This window comes from Nothobranchius furzeri, chromosome 11, assembly GCF_043380555.1.
Source record: "Nothobranchius furzeri strain GRZ-AD chromosome 11, NfurGRZ-RIMD1, whole genome shotgun sequence".
Lineage (NCBI taxonomy): Eukaryota > Metazoa > Chordata > Actinopteri > Cyprinodontiformes > Nothobranchiidae > Nothobranchius > Nothobranchius furzeri.
This window is the reverse complement of record NC_091751.1, coordinates 32,954,952-32,970,912: the sequence shown is the minus strand read 5'-3', so window position 1 is coordinate 32,970,912 and position 15,961 is coordinate 32,954,952. Positions and strand designations below refer to the sequence as shown.

General features: G+C 44.4%; 1 protein-coding gene across 1 annotated transcript in view; it reads left to right on the top strand.

The window, feature by feature from the left end:
- The window catches only part of csmd2 (CUB and Sushi multiple domains 2), a 338,433-nt gene that overhangs the window by 259,111 nt on the left and 63,361 nt on the right, over window positions 1-15,961 (top strand). The window contains exons 34-43 of the mRNA XM_070541492.1: window positions 3,780-3,875; window positions 4,464-4,667; window positions 5,965-6,089; window positions 8,641-8,737; window positions 8,948-9,052; window positions 9,126-9,244; window positions 10,403-10,472; window positions 11,852-11,968; window positions 12,189-12,398; window positions 13,105-13,293. Coding sequence (XP_070397593.1) covers window positions 3,780-3,875; window positions 4,464-4,667; window positions 5,965-6,089; window positions 8,641-8,737; window positions 8,948-9,052; window positions 9,126-9,244; window positions 10,403-10,472; window positions 11,852-11,968; window positions 12,189-12,398; window positions 13,105-13,293 — 1,332 coding nt within the window. The remainder of the gene's footprint in view (window positions 1-3,779; window positions 3,876-4,463; window positions 4,668-5,964; window positions 6,090-8,640; window positions 8,738-8,947; window positions 9,053-9,125; window positions 9,245-10,402; window positions 10,473-11,851; window positions 11,969-12,188; window positions 12,399-13,104; window positions 13,294-15,961) is intronic.

Below are 15,961 nucleotides of genomic sequence, written 5' to 3'. Positions count from 1 at the left end.
GTTCTTGGTGCTAGAAAAAATATAAATGATGAGCAAAATTAGAATTAAGAAATAAACACAATGAAATGATAATATGGGGAATCAATAATTAGAGACACAGCTACTTTATACAAGTCAGTGTAGGTACTGGTTAGAGCGTATCAGTTCAGGTGCAAACACAACACATGGTCATGTGACTGAAACAAAGCAGATAGAGTGGGCAGTTCTATGATAGTCAATCATTAGTCCAACCACAGAGGGGAATAAACTGTTTTTGTGGTGAGAGGTTCTGGTCCGAATGGATCAGAGCTTCCTGCCATGTGGGTAGGATACCCCGGTCACCGGAGCTCTTTTTTGCTTCTTGGGTTAGCTAAGTTGCTGTGTTGGTTCATTTGTTCCAACCATGACATCCCCATCCTCAGCTCCACCTCTTTTCACAATTTTGGATTGTCTGGGTGAGACAGTACATGTGACTCTGTCAAAATGGCGATGGTGGGAACCTCTCGTTTGGGAAAAAAACCTTATAATTTGAGCCTACAGTCATGAATTGTCCAGTACATATGTTGATGGCGACGACTCACCCGGGATTGAGAAGACAGAGCAGACACACACACACACACCCACACACACACACACACACACACACACACAACCGACACACACACACGTTTTTAAAAAAAATCCATATTAAGACATTGATTTAGTAACTGCGTGTAAGCCTAACCCAAACCCTTACCCTAATCTTATCCAGTGAATTCCTAAACCTAACTGTAACAAAAATTCAGTTCACATCCAACCTCACCCCTAAGCCTAAAACGGGGATTCCACCATATTAGGGCCTTGTTTTGGTCCTAATAAGGCCCATCTGTCTTCAGAAGATTAGTGAATATGCCAGTTTTGGTTCGAAGTAAGATAGTTAAACAAGTACACACAAACACACATGAGCATAAACCTCCACATATACAGGCACACACACATAAGGCACACACACCATGTATGCCAAGTAGTGTTTTTATGGCTACATTGTGATTTCTTAGTAAATATTCTACTTAGTAAGATATAAACTTTATTGTTTTTATCTTAGTGAATCTATAATTAATTCAACAGGTCAGCTAGTAGTAGCACATTCCATGTCAAAAAAAGTTAATCACAGAAGAGGGAGAATGTTTAGTGGTTAATAGCAGTGTGCTAGCCTTACACACCATTGTAGCTTCTTCTGCGGAGAAAAGCACTTAGAGAAAAAATAAAGTTAACAGCTGAAATAGCAGGAAATAATACAGATAAAGAGGAAATTGTAAAAGAAAATTGTAGAGTGTGTAAAGTGGTCAGTGTATCCTCCAGCAGTCTAAGCCGATAACAGCATAACTACAGAGATAACTCTGGATAACCTAGCCTTTTAGATGGAGGCATGTTGGAGGCAGGGCAAGGGCGAGTCGTCTTTACCGACTGTACACTCCACCTCCCTCTACTCCCCCACTTGTCCAGATCCAGGCTAACATCAGATTTTAACCATAGGCCCTATTAACTAATCCGCTGCCAGCCGTTTCCTGATCAGTAAAGCCCATCGCTGCCAGCATTTCTCGCCGTTTTTACTGTTTTTTTAAGAGTCATAGAACGTTGCACACTAGGATGATGTCAACGCCAAAACAACCAAAACAAAGCGGAGACTCACCTCTTACATCAGGAAGAATCCGTGCATTTCGAGCATTATCCGTTCTTTCATAATCCATTGTTGAATTGTGATCGGCAGAAGCTTTTCCGGTTCGCGCCTCACATTTTTTACAGCAGCGGCCCAAAACGATTTCCTAACACATGGATTTTCTGCTTCCTGATGGCGTGACGTGTGACATATGCGGATGAAGATCGGCTGCAGAGCTGAGATGTTTGTTCTCATGGTGCGGGGCTCGTTCCAATGCCCACACAGTAAAAAAAAAAAAGCGAATGACAACTTTAGTCGTCAATGGCAGTGAATGAGTTAAATGAAAATGTTTTAAGCCTAGTCTTAAAAGTAGACGAGATGTCTGCCTCATGAACTAAAGCTGGGAGCTGGTTCCACAAGAGAGGAGCCTGATAGCTAAAAGATCTGCCTCCAATCCTATTTTTATAAATTCTGGGAACCACCAGTAAACCTGCAGTCTGAGAGTGAAGTACTCGGTTAGGAACGTATGGAACAATCAGGTCACTGATAGAGCTTGATGATTAACAGCTTTATATATGGGAAGGAAAATCTTAAAATCTATTCTGAATTTAACAGGCAGCCAATGTAGAGACAGGCGAGACATGATCTCTCTTTTTAATTCTCATCAGAACTCTAGCTGCAGCATTTTGTAGCCTGGTCTGCCAGGCTTTGTCTATGCCACACAGAGGACGAGTCTGGATACTAAGAGGCAGAGTACCCTAAGGGGCGGGACTAGCCAACTAAAAAATAACCAAAAAGTGGAAATGACGACTGTATTGCGCAGTTCTGTCATTTTTTAGCTGTAGTCAAAGATGACATCTGGCAACCGTGCAAACATGTTTCTTTAGAAGAAAGGCTTTTAGTGCCTCTTTTGTTGTGGTTTTAAAGACATGTCCAAGTTATTTAGAACAGAGGAAAGCCGCATCAAACTCCGCTTCAGACACTATCTTTGTGGTTTGAGAAACTGAGTGTTGCGGTGTGTGACGTACGCTGCTCAGTGCTGATTGGCTTGGTTGGAATTCTCAAGAGGTGGGGTTGTTCAAATGAGAGCATTAATAGACCCTTTGTTTCCCATGAGGAAGCAGGGGGCATGTCTGGCCAAACTAAGCATTTTGGACAAGCTGAGAGTAATAAATTACAGTAATTCAGTAGTGATGTAATACATGAATGAACTAGTTTTTCAGCATCACTCCTGGAAAGGATGCTTCTAATCTTAGCAATATTCTGAAGGCGGAAGAAGGAAATCCTACAAACCTGTTTAATGTGGGATTTGACTGACATGTCCAGGTCGAAGATAACACTAAAGTTCTTTATTTTGTAAAATACTTTGTGAAATACATTCTCAAATAGAAAGCAAGATTTTCATGACATAGATCATAGATCATTCATAGATTGTATGTAGTAGACTGGACCTGATTCGAATAAATGACGTTAGGCTGGTTTGATTCAGTAAAGCAGTTTTAAATAAAGTGTGTGCACGGGGGTCAGTGACTATGTTGTTAAGTGCCTTGGGTGGTTGCAGAATTTTAGAAGGAGCTATATCAAATACAGGCTATTTATTATTGAGCAGAGAACCTCTCACACCAGTGGTGTTCTATTGTTAAATATGTGAGTGTGTAATGAGTGGAGGATCCAGGGCAGATCCAATTATTGGTTTTAGTCCAAAAAGTGTTATTGGTAGAGGTTCTAGACAAATGTGAAAAAACACTTTATTATTAAATTTTGTGTTTTGTTTTAATATTCTCCACAATGTATTTATAACAATAGTATTTTAGAAAGTTGTTTAGAGGCTTGAAAAAATGCTTTACACTAGCTTGCTTTTTTTATTTTTATTTTTTTCGCTAGCTTGTTTTTCAGATTTGCTTTTGTAGCGTTAATGAGATCACAGAAATACATCCTGCCTTTACGTACATGAACAACACATTCAACACTTTTCAGAGATGTTCTCCTGGTTCAGACTGACAGTGGTCGTAAGCATCCACATAAGGGAGTAAGAAAGTGTATGTTTCATTCACAAGTTGTCTTTCTGCTCTCATGTGTTTACCTGAAGGTTGTCTTTTGCCTAAAACCTTTTCAAACTTTGTTTATTTATTCTTTATTTTTTCACTGTTTTCCATCTCAGGTGAGTCGTTGCCATTAGCAACGTCCAACCAAATCCTGATCCGCTTTACCGCCAAAGGCCAGTCCAGCTCTAGAGGATTCCATCTGGTCTACCAGGGTGTGTAACACACACACACACACACACACACACACACACACACACACACACACACACACACACACACACACACACACACACACACACACACACACACACACACACACACACACACACACACACACACACACACACAGTGGGAGACTTTAGTGACTGAGTTTCAGCTACCTGTGTGGAAACAGGTTGTGCTGAGAACACAATTATATTCTAAATGACTGTTTTCCTTAACTGCTGCACTATAAGAGTTGTGACATTTACCGCAGATATCCAAAGGCAGCCCCGGCTCTCAGGGAACTTTAATGAATAAATCATTCATTTTTGCATGTTATTGTTAGTAAAAGCAGGTCTGCCTAGGCAACCATAGGTTAGGTAATATAGTTTCACTAAATATTCACCTAACCTGTACACTTTTAGCTGTAATGATAGAAAATTCAACCTCTAGCTTCTTTTAAACTGAGGTGTTTGAATTACATTACACAAGTTGACATCAAACAACTACAAACTAAATAAAGATTAATATCAAAGATCAAAGTTTAATAAATAAGGTATCTCTGAGTAAAACAGAACCTGGTCTCTCCATGCCCACAGCTGTACCACGGACCAGTGCTACCCAGTGCAGTTCGGTCCCCGAGCCCAGAAATGGACGCCGCATGGGCAACAACTTTGGCGTGGGCGCAGTGGTGCGCTTTGAGTGCAGCCCGGGTTACGTACTGGAGGGGTCAATCGCCATCGAATGTTTACCAGTTCCTAACGCCCTGGCTCAGTGGAACAGCTCCATACCCAGCTGCATAGGTAGGAAATCCATACAACACACACACACACACACACACACACACACACACACACACACACACACACACACACACAGAGAGAGAGCTACAACAGCTGCTGAAACCAGATGTGACTTTCAGTAAAAAGCAGCAGAAGCTTGTTTGTGGAGTAAAAATGATTCTCAGAAGGACGTGTCTGGTATCGGGAGGTCGTGTGCTGCATTTTCATCAATCAATCGATCAAAGCTTTATTTATAAAGCGCCTTCCACGACCCTGTCGGGAAGCCCAAGGCGCTGAACATGGTACATGAGAAATGGGAAACATGATGAATAAATCGAAAATAAAAGCAATTCAAATACTGCAAAAAAGGTAAAACATTAAAGTTGAAGACAAATGGGTTAAACAAGGGATAGAGAGACCAATGAAAACAGGGAAATAAAATCAAAATAAAAGTGGGCCAAATTCAAACACGTTCAGGGAACGCCAAGCGGAGGAGGTGGGTTTTTAGGCGACTCAAAGACTGGCAGAGATGGGGGCAGCCTAACTGAGGGTGGCAACTGGTTCCAGAGTGCAGTGCTAGGACTGAGAAAGCCCGGTCCCCACGAGTACGACACCTAGAGCGAGCAGGCCTTGGTCAGAGGAGCGTGTGATGGGGATTGTCTGTTCAGGAGTGTGGCTAGATAGGGGGGAGCACCACCCTGGAAGAAATTGTAAACAAAGAGGAGTTTAAAGTGTGAATGATAACAGACCGGAAGCCAGTGCAGGGAGGCCAGAACCGGACTGATGTGGTCCCGTTTCCTGGTCCCAGTCAGGAACCTGGCTGCCCTGTTCAGCACAACCTGTAGGCGACGCAGTGATGACTGACACAACCCTGCATAGAGAGAGTTGCAGTAATCAAGCCTAGAAATTACAAAAGCATGGAGTACCCACTCCAGGTGGGCTCTTGACAGCATATGCTTGATTTTTGCAAGGCGTCTCGGATGAAAGAAACTGGACCGGATCACAGAGCTGATGTGAACATCAAATTTAAGTCTGGACTGGATAGAGAGACCTTTCTCCTGACACAATGGAGAGTAAATCTGGCAATCATCAGCATAGAGATGGAACGCTAGGCCATGTTTACGAAAGATTGACCCCAGATTCATGGATTCATGTACTCACTAGAGCTGTGTTCATGTTTCACTATTTTATATCCCATGCAGCTTTTTAATCTGTCTGTTATTTTATCTAAATGTGAGTAAATGATGTACATTTTCATGTGTGAATGTCTGCATGACCATGAAGAAACTAACCAGCAGTCATATGTCTGATCCCACAGTCCCGTGTGGAGGTAACCTGACCCATAGAACCGGAACCATCCTATCTCCGGGCTTCCCCGAGCCGTACCTCAACAGCCTGAACTGTGTGTGGAAGATCACGGTCCCAGAGGGATCTGGAATCCAGGTTGGTTCCTGTGTAGGATCTTCTGGAGTTAGCATGAACTGCTAAAGCAGACACAGATACAAGCAGGTTTAAAGTCTGACAACAGACGTTTCTAAAAACTACTAAAAATCCACTACAGAGAAAAGATGCTTGTGTCCCAACACATTGCTGTGTTGGTGAAAACGCAGAGATAAACGTGAAAAGAGACCCACACGTCTAAAGTAATCTGAGTAAATGAATTACATTTATTAGAGAAAGAAGCAATCCAAGCCAGTGTGACGCTGAGAGGAAAGCTCAGTGCTCCTCATAAAGATGTAACCGTGTTGTTTGGAGAGCTGAGTCAAACCCAGACCAGATCACTGCCAGAGTCTCCAGTCTGACAACATGAAGGAGGTGAAAGATCTCAAATAGCAACACGTCATGTCCTCTGCCAACGAAATCCAAGAACGACACAACCCAGAGCATCACCTACAGGAGATGTTATAGTGATACAACACTGCATACGGCCCGGCTTAGCCTGAGAGAAGGTTCTGTGGACCGACAAGAAAACCATATAAAACTAAGCATCACCATAGCAACAGTCAGACATCGTGGTGCTAGGGTGATGGTCTGGGGCTACTCTGCTGTTTCAGGACCTGGACCAGCTGCTGATGGAACCATGGATTCTGCTCTCTAGCAGGAGAACGTCTGACCTTTGACCTCAACAGGCTGTTTCTGCTGGAAAGCGCTCCCACTTGACTTAATTAAAGCAATTCTGTAAAAAAAAAGGGGGCCAGATTAGCAGAGCCGCTGGGTTTGGGGGCAGGGCAGTTTCTATTTTTCAAGATTCAAAAGTGCATTTTGCTTTTACTCGGGTCTTTCCTGTCTGAATAATTCTATAAGGGACCAATAGTTTTTCTGTCTAATGAAGTTCTAGCTTTCAAAGCATCGTGCTGATGGGTTTTCAGGTTTCTGATCACATCTACACACACACACACACACACACACACACACACACACACACACACTCACTATTCTGGGCTCTCTGGGTGCTCCAGAGCTGGTGGGAAACTGACCTCGCACCAAGTCAGAATTTAATTTTGCAGATCACTTCAGCAGAAACTCCAGATTGCTCCACCTGAAATATATTCATATGTGAGCGTCTCTTCAGTTACCTTGTCTTTCTTTCTTGGGAGTTAATTGGGTTTGCATATTGTTATTCTTTGATGCGTGTGGGTGATGGAAGGTGGTGGAACCTGGGCCAGATCCCTGCGGAGCAGCTTTGGCTGGGAGGCTTTAGCCTGTGTTTCAGCCTCGCTGTTTAATGACCTCAGAGGCATCCCTCAGCTATTAGCTCCCCCTCCTCAGCTGACTGTCCTTGCAGGTCAAACTCACGAGATGGCCCACAGTTCTACTTAGCATGCTGCTCTCCTCGCTCAGTCTGCAATGGCAGAAAGTGCACACAGAGAGCTGACAGAGTGCACCAACGCCTAAATAAATCTCAGATCCTACACATCGTACTGCCTGTGGAGCAGTCTGCTAACACAGTACAGTACCTGTATAGAACGGACAAGCATGCCCGTTGGAGGTTTTTTGTTTCCACACAGCAGAGTCCTCCCCACGCCAGCTGGTTTCTGTTTCACTGCTGTTGCTCTCGTCCAACAGCTCCCAGAAACACATTAGACTGGAGTGTCATGATCCAAAGGAGAACTTAAAGGAGCGAGGTGCCTTGTTGGCACATTTGCCGCGGCCTCTAATGAAAGATCAATCTGAGACCTGCCTCGTCTCCCCGGGAGCCCGGCGGCCCCTTTAATCGGCTCATATCCGATCTATAACCATCAGCAGAGGAGAGGGTCTGTATGGAGGGGGAGCAGAAGTGAGGGATGGCACAAAGAGGAGTGCCGGAGTGAAGCTGTTCTGGACCAGGTCTGAGGGTAAATACGCAGCACTGTTCACTAAACTATGTCACCCTAACCCTAAACCCATCAGGATATTTTTAAGTTGCTTCATTTGGACCACCGCTGCATCAAGACTGCACTTCCTGTAGTGTGCAGCTTCAGCTGGTTACTAGCAGAAGTAGACTCAGGATGGTTTTATGATGGAGAAAAAGAAAGAAGCTGCAGCTGACAGTTTTTTGTTCATTAAAACCAGCCTCGGAGGAGCGAGTCACTGTGAGCACCACCACTTTAGCTGCGTTCTTCTTTAGTTGGCAGCTTTAATCATCTCACATGTCACACTTTATGTTCTTTAAACTCAAAGTGTTTCAGCCCAGTTCTCATTAAGCAAAGAAGAAATGAGTAAAGAGTGTTGACTCAAGGGGTTTTTCTTTCTTACGGTTTGTCACGTATTTATAGCTGTGTCACAGCCCTCCTATCTGCCGGTTTGAAGTCAAAGTTAAAAACTTCTCAGCTTTTTGCGTAAATCTTTGTGTCTTCTCCACCTCCGCAATCGTTTATCTAATGCCTGCTGCCTCAGATCTGCTTCCTAAACCCAATCCCACTTCCTGTTCCTGCAGCTCCACTACTTTTTATTTACCCTCTGCTAATTGTGTTTCTCTTCCAACCGTCTTTCTGCTTCACACACCCTGTCACAGATCCAGGTAATCAGCTTTGTCACGGAGCAGAACTGGGATTCTCTGGAGGTCTTCGATGGAGGCGACAACACCGACACGATGCTCGGCAGCTTCTCAGGTGCTGCTGCACACTCCTTTCGTTTGGATGCAACCCCAGTTTATGTGAAACAACTCAGTCCTGTTAGCCAGAGTGGAAATGAAGACGCCTTAACTGTATCTGTAGCTAGAAAAACAACGTGTCGCCCATAGGGTGACTGTTTAAACAACACAATCATCTGGTTCTGGTCTGTCCTGAAAGAGTCTTCACTAATGATGTCACTTCCTGTAGGCACCACCGTCCCAGCTCTCCTCAACAGCACCTCCAACCAGCTCTACTTTCACTTCTTCTCAGACATCAGTGTGTCTGCAGCTGGATTCAGGCTGGAGTACAAAAGTCAGTGGAAGTCAAACAGGAGTTGTCATGGTTTCATGTGTCTGTATTAGATTGTTTCTGTCTGTGTCCTCAGCCGTGTCGCTGACCAACTGCCCAGAACCCGTGGTTCCTATGAACGGGATCAAAGTAGGGGAGCGTCTCCAGATGAACAACGTGGTGTCCTTTCACTGTGAACCTGGTTATACTCTACAGGTAACCTTTTCTGGTCTTAAAGGAGCCTAACTCTAAAGCGCCTGAGGGGGTGGTTACCCTGGAAGGTGCTGCGTCAAATACAGACCACCTAGCGTTTACTGGGTGAACCCGTGAATGCCTGTAAGGAAAGTCTAAGATCTTCCTGGTGGAAGACCAGACACCAACAGGTCTGTGATTGACAGGAGCCACCTGTTCAGGTAACACTGAAAGCTACTCTGCTCCAAAAATAAAGAGAGTATTTTCATTTCTCTGGTGCCACGGAGACAACAGAGGCAGGGGGAGCCGACCGCCCATCAGAAAACCCAGCTCCAGGGTTGTTCTGCATGCTTCTGTAGAACGCTTTTAATGAATGAGGAATGATTAGAAAGGCTCATGAAACATCTGATAGAGGACGCCAATGAGGTCATAGATGGACATCATCGACTCTTAAAGCTGAAACCTTTTATTTACCGCAGTTTCAGCCTCTGGCTTCACACACACACACACACACACACACACACACACACACACACACACACGCACACACACACACACACACACACACACACACACACACACGCACACACTCACGCACGCACACACACACACGCACACACACACACACACACACACACACACACACACACACACACACACACACGCACACACTCACGCACGCACACACACACACACACACACACACACACACACACACACACACACACACACACACACACGCACACACGCACACACACACACACGCACACACACACGCACGCGCACACACACACCAGAGGTCAGCAGTAGGACACTCAGACTGCTAAAACACTCTGTAGCCTGCTTCTCTGTAGACTTTTATTTTCACACAATGTTTGATTTTCTCTTTCATTTGATTGTTTCACTTTGTGCCTCTTCTTCATTTTTGTTACATCAGAGGGATTTAGTCATTTAGTCGTGTGGAGAGAAGCAGCAGGCTGGCTGGTGTGAGCAGCAGATGAGTGACAGGAGGACGGACAAGTGCATTTATCTTCTCTATTGTGTGCGTGTGCGTGTGTGTGTGTGTGTGTGTGTGTGTGTGTGTGTGTGTGTGTGTGTGTGTGTGTGTGTGTGTGTGTGTGTGTGTGTGTGTGTGTGTGTGTGTGTGTGTGTGTGTGTGTGTGTGTGTGTGTCTCCTCACAGGGGAACTCACACATCACCTGCATGCCTGGAACCGTCCGACGGTGGAATTACCCCCCTCCCCTCTGCATAGGTAAGGCCTCCATCTCTTGCCCGTTTCCTTTCTCCTGATCAGCGGTTTCAAGCCCCTCCCTCTGTGCTCTGACGCCCTTAGGTCATCGTATCATTCTAGATAATAAAAAAGAACCACCTGACTTCCAGGTGTCAGCCTGAGCTTTTACTCGTGCAAATGTGGTGTTTGTTCCTACAACAGGAGCAGTGTGAAGCTCCTCCTCCCCTCACAGGAGTCTTTCTGCCTGTGACAAATGAGCTGTGCTCCCTGAACAACCTACCATTGCCTAATTAGTTCCATCTCAGGCTGTGATTGGATAAAACGAGGGAAGATTCATTGTGTTTACAGGCATCAGCAGTTTCCTTATTACAGCGGAGCATTTAACTCTTTCACAAACACAACGCTTCCCCTCTGACTTCAGGTGTTTGTGTCCCGTCTACATCTTTATCTTGTCTGGGTCTGCCTGCGTGTTACACTGATAATTTTACCAGGAAAATCTTTTTTCCTCTTCAGACTCTTTTCTAGAGTTTTATACAGGTTTGAAAAGGAAAGCTGCAGTGAATACAGCTCAAGTGATTTTTTACTTTTTATCATTTTAGGTAATTGGGTTAAAAAATCTCATTTTCTCATTTTGACCAATGTCTGCCTTTTCGTTTTATTGTATTCTGTTTAACTCATTTGTTCCTATTCTTTATTCTACGTGTAAGCCTGAGGTCCACCTCTGTTGTTCTGTCCTGTCTCAGGTCTCCTAAGTATATAAATAAGAATAAATGAGTTTTATGAAGCGCTTCTTAAGATAAAAACCATGAGGTGCTTCACAAGAACAAAAATGAAAAATAAAAATAAATGATTAAACAATTATATTGTAATAAAATTATATAGATTAAAATAATAATAAGGAAGAAAACCAGAACAAGGAGAGGAGGTGATGAAGGTCCCACCAGAGCCAGAACGGGTGAGTTTAAAGGAGACCACTGAGTCCACTGATCTCAGACTCAGGGGGAGAGAGTTCCAGAGTCTGGGGGCCACAGCAGCAAATGATCTGTCACCTTTGGTCTTTAGCCTGGTGCTGCACCAGTAGGCTTTGGTCACTGGACCTCAGGGACCTGCTGGGGGTGTAGGGACTGAATGTAAGATGGTGCTTGTCCATGTAAGGCCCTAAAGACCAGAACCAGGATCTAGAAATGAACCCTGAAGTTGACCAGCAGGGTGGAACTGAATTAATGTTACCAGAAAAATTGGGTGTTTGCTTTGGTGGCGTTTGGGTTTTTATCATGATGCTGTTGAAACATCAGTTTGGGCCTGATGTTTGGGGGATGAGCTGTGAGCTCTGTAGTGAGTTTTGGACCCTATTTGTTTTTTAGAGTGGTTACTAAAATGATTTTTCTGAACTCTTCCAGCTCAGTGCGGTGGGATCCGTGAGGAGATGGAGGGAATGATTCTTAGTCCTGGTTTCCCTGGCAACTACCCTAGCAACAGTGACTGCACCTGGAGAATTTACCTGCCCGTTGGTTACGGTGAGCGGCATTAGCCTCTTCTACAGCGTCTGATGATTCCTCACTGAGGAACCTAGAGTGGTGCTTAATGACTCAGATATAATAATAGATCCCCTCTGGGATCAATACAGTATCTTTGATTTGATTGATGACTCAGATATAACAAATGTACACGCTGTATTTCAGATCCCAAACACGCTTTCTTGTTTTAAAAACAAAACTTTTACTGTTTTTCCCCCAGGAGCTCATGTCCAGTTCCTTAACTTCTCCACGGAGGCTAATCATGACTTCCTGGAGGTCCGTAACGGGCCTCTTGACACGAGTGCAGTAGTTGGTCGATTCAGTGGGCAGGATGTTCCCTCCTCCCTTCTCACCACCTCCCATGAGACAACAGTGTACTTCCATAGTGACCACTCACAGAACAAACCTGGCTTCAGGTTTGAGTACCAAGGTGAACCGTACTTCCTCCCTTACAGATTTATTCAGTCGTTTGTTTCGTCCAGAATGGAAGCGTCACATTTCTCAGCTCATGTTTGTCTGGAGTAGATTTACTCTGTAAATATTAAATGTGAGATAAAAACAAAAACTAGGATTACTATTGCAGCAGAGTACTACACAACAGTGGGAAAACGCGTGCACAGCTCTCATGCCTCCAGCCTTCATCTTCACATCATCAGCTGCTTCGTTGTGTCGAGTGAACACGTTCACTTCTTATTCCTCTTGTCTAAATGAATAAACACAAACTTGGTGTTTAGTGATTCCACAAATGAGCCAGCAAATCCAAAGGTACCATTGTGCATTTACATAATTATGTGTAAATTAGCATATAAATCAAGTATTGTGTTTGCTGCTGCCCCCCCTCTGCAGCATTTGCATGAGTTATCTGCTACAAAAGCGAAGCTATGATCCATAGAAATCAAATCCTTTAGTCGTTTTATATTCCTGGCCGTTCATGGCTCACTGCCGGCTCAGGATTTGTATCCTCGTGGTGAAAACGATGCCTTCCATGACTGCACGCTGCTCCACCGGAACAAGTCAAACCCACCCAGCAAGATTAAACGGTGGCAGCTTTAACCATGCCTGTGCTGATGCAGATGGCATTAACGATGCATTTATCAATAACTCACCTCGCTTTTTATTTCTTATTGTGTTTGTAGCCTATGAGCTGCAGGAATGCCCAGATCCAGAGCCCTTTCATTACGGAGTGGTTGTGGGCGCTGGCTTCAACGTGGGACAGTCCATCTCCTTTGAGTGCCTGCCTGGATATCAGCTGGTGGGTCATTCCATCCTCACCTGTGAGCATGGCACCACTCGCAACTGGGACCACCCATTTCCTCGCTGTGAAGGTAACTGGTCCATGCTGGGATGTAAAGTAGTTTCAGACACGCGCGAAGGCAGAACTAAAGCCATTACTTGATAACTTCCTGTTAAGATATTATTGAGCTTTTACATCATTAGCGTGAAACGGAGATAATGATTATCTATTATGACTAGCATAATGAAACTGAATTATTATCCCTATTAATGAAGCAAAGTAGTATTCAATGAGAATCAATAGCATGGTGTGGAGTGGTCCAGACAAAAACAGGTGAATAAAGGAGGCTAGATGGAAAGTAAAGTAATAGCTGCTCTTTCTTTGGCCATGCCCTTGACACACATTCTCACGCTCCAGCTGTCGATTGTTCGGCAAGGCAGCAGAATTACAGAGGGGGTGGTGGCCATGGCACTGGGACTGGGACAGGAGGTACGCAGAAACAATAATATTTGGCGATGACAGCACTCGCTGCTCCCTGGTAAAAAAAAAACATTGGGCTGGGATGTGTTAGGCCTAATGAATTCTCAAACTAATGCATTAATAATTAATTAATATATGGTTGATATCACTTTAGGCCAACCACAACTGTGCATGAATTTTGTCAAGCTGCATCAGCCTTGGACTCGAGGCTGCTGCAGCGCGGGCCCAGGGGGGAGGAAGATGGGGTAACATTGGTTTTACGGGCCTGGGTCGGGTTTTAGAAGTCTGATGCTGAACAGAGTAGTCCTCAGTAAGTAATTCTGGTGACCGTAAAGTGGTGTCTGCGTTAATAGCTCATTAACACTAATCCCTTACATGCAACTTGTGTTTTTAACTCACGATGAACACACAGACTTCCAAATGTCAGTATTCGTATATGAGAATGTAAAATTGTCATTTTGACATCAATAAATAGAAGATAAGAATATGTTGTGATTTAGACTTTAGGCCAAAGGGCTTATTCCTACCCAAATAACAATAATAACAATCCAGCTTTTATCAAGAAAATACGTCTGCGAGTCGCTTTTAAATGGAAACCTGACGATTTCTGCCTTTACGTGTGAAAATGGAAAATGAGAATCAGTAAATAACCTGAAAGCTGAAACTAAAACCTCATTTATACTTCTGCGTCTGCGTCGGGCCGGACGCACACAGCACCATTATCTGTCTTTTTCCAGGGCTCTCCAACAGACTCACAAGGACGGATGGAGTCGAGCTCTCTTTTCTAAACATCTGTCCGTCCAGACAGAGAACGCAAGCTTGTGGTTGGTCAGGACTCTGCTGTCGTCTACAGCGCCTCCATTGTGCCCTCAAAAGCATAAAGAGAGCCGAGGATTCTAGCGGCAGACACGGAGCAGCTTGAACAATAATAAACGGAAAAACTCTAAAATATGAACGTTTTATTTCCCCGTGACTGGAGGAGTGAAAACGCAAGCGTTTTATTGGTGGACGAAAATGACCGGAAACGTGTCCGTGTTACAAAGTCTCTTAAATGCAAAAAACACAATATAAACACACTATCTTGGACAGAACAGCGCTATGTCCTCTGGTGTCCTGGCGGGAAATTGCTTTGCAACACTCCCCAGGAGACAGAGACGTATGAGGACAAAACGTCTCCGTCCATGCGTGTCTCTCTCTGGTGGAGCTGACGGAAGAGTATAAATTAGGCTTAAGACTCATTCCATGCAACGGCAGATGATTCAGCCTTTACTTGTTCTAAGTGTGATGATCATGGCTGACAGCTGAGGAATACTCACATTTACATGAAATCAAGAAAACAAGGCTTTAAACCTGTGGAGAGACATATATGTACCGTGTCCTTGGCTTGGCCCCTGCTGCCTACTGACGTGAAAGACCTCTGGCATCATGTTCTGGCATTTCGAGGTTCACCTGTAGTTTTACAACGTGACCACCATCTAGTTTATCCTAATAAAGGTAGCTAACGCTAACCCTGTGTCTGGGTTGTCTAACCCTTCTTCTTCCAAGCATCAGCCCCCTCATCCCTCACCCCTTCATCACATGCACCACAGCACCCATACATCTGTCTCCCTCCTACTGTAAACATCATCGTAAAGTGCGGGGTCTTAATGGTTGAGGAAACCGACGTGTGTTAGATCACGTCCCCGCTGCGGCAGGGCGAGCGCTGTGATTGGTCAACTCTGGTATGGTCCGTGTAGCCTGCGATTCCACGGCATCGATGATTATTTACGCTTACTTTTGACCACTGGCATAATCCATCATGTCAGCCGGACCTTGTCTAATCTCAGGGTTCTCAGCTCTTGCATTACAACTAACAAACCCTTTAAGCGAACTTAAGTGGCTTTGCTCCTTAGAAAGATAAACCTATTGATGTTTCCACATCCACACTGGACCCTACGGCTAAGAGACCTGCGCTTTAGTTTCTTCTACTGTCGTATTTACATAGATTTTCTTTAAAGGACGGAGAGACACCTCGTTGTCTTTCATCATTATTACAGCCTGTGGTGGTCGTTGGTCGTTTTTAGCTCCTGTGGATGTAAAACGTGCTTCTGAGGGAGAGTTTAACTCTACATGCTTTCAGACTGCTAGTTAAACACGGTTAGTTGCATACGGAGCCTTCATGCTAGCTGGTTTCTGAAGAGCCACCTTTACTGTTTCAGGTTTTCGGCTGTCATCAGGGCCCTGAAGCTGACTCACTCACACATTTACCTTAAGTAGCTTGCTGGTCAGTGAGTCACCCA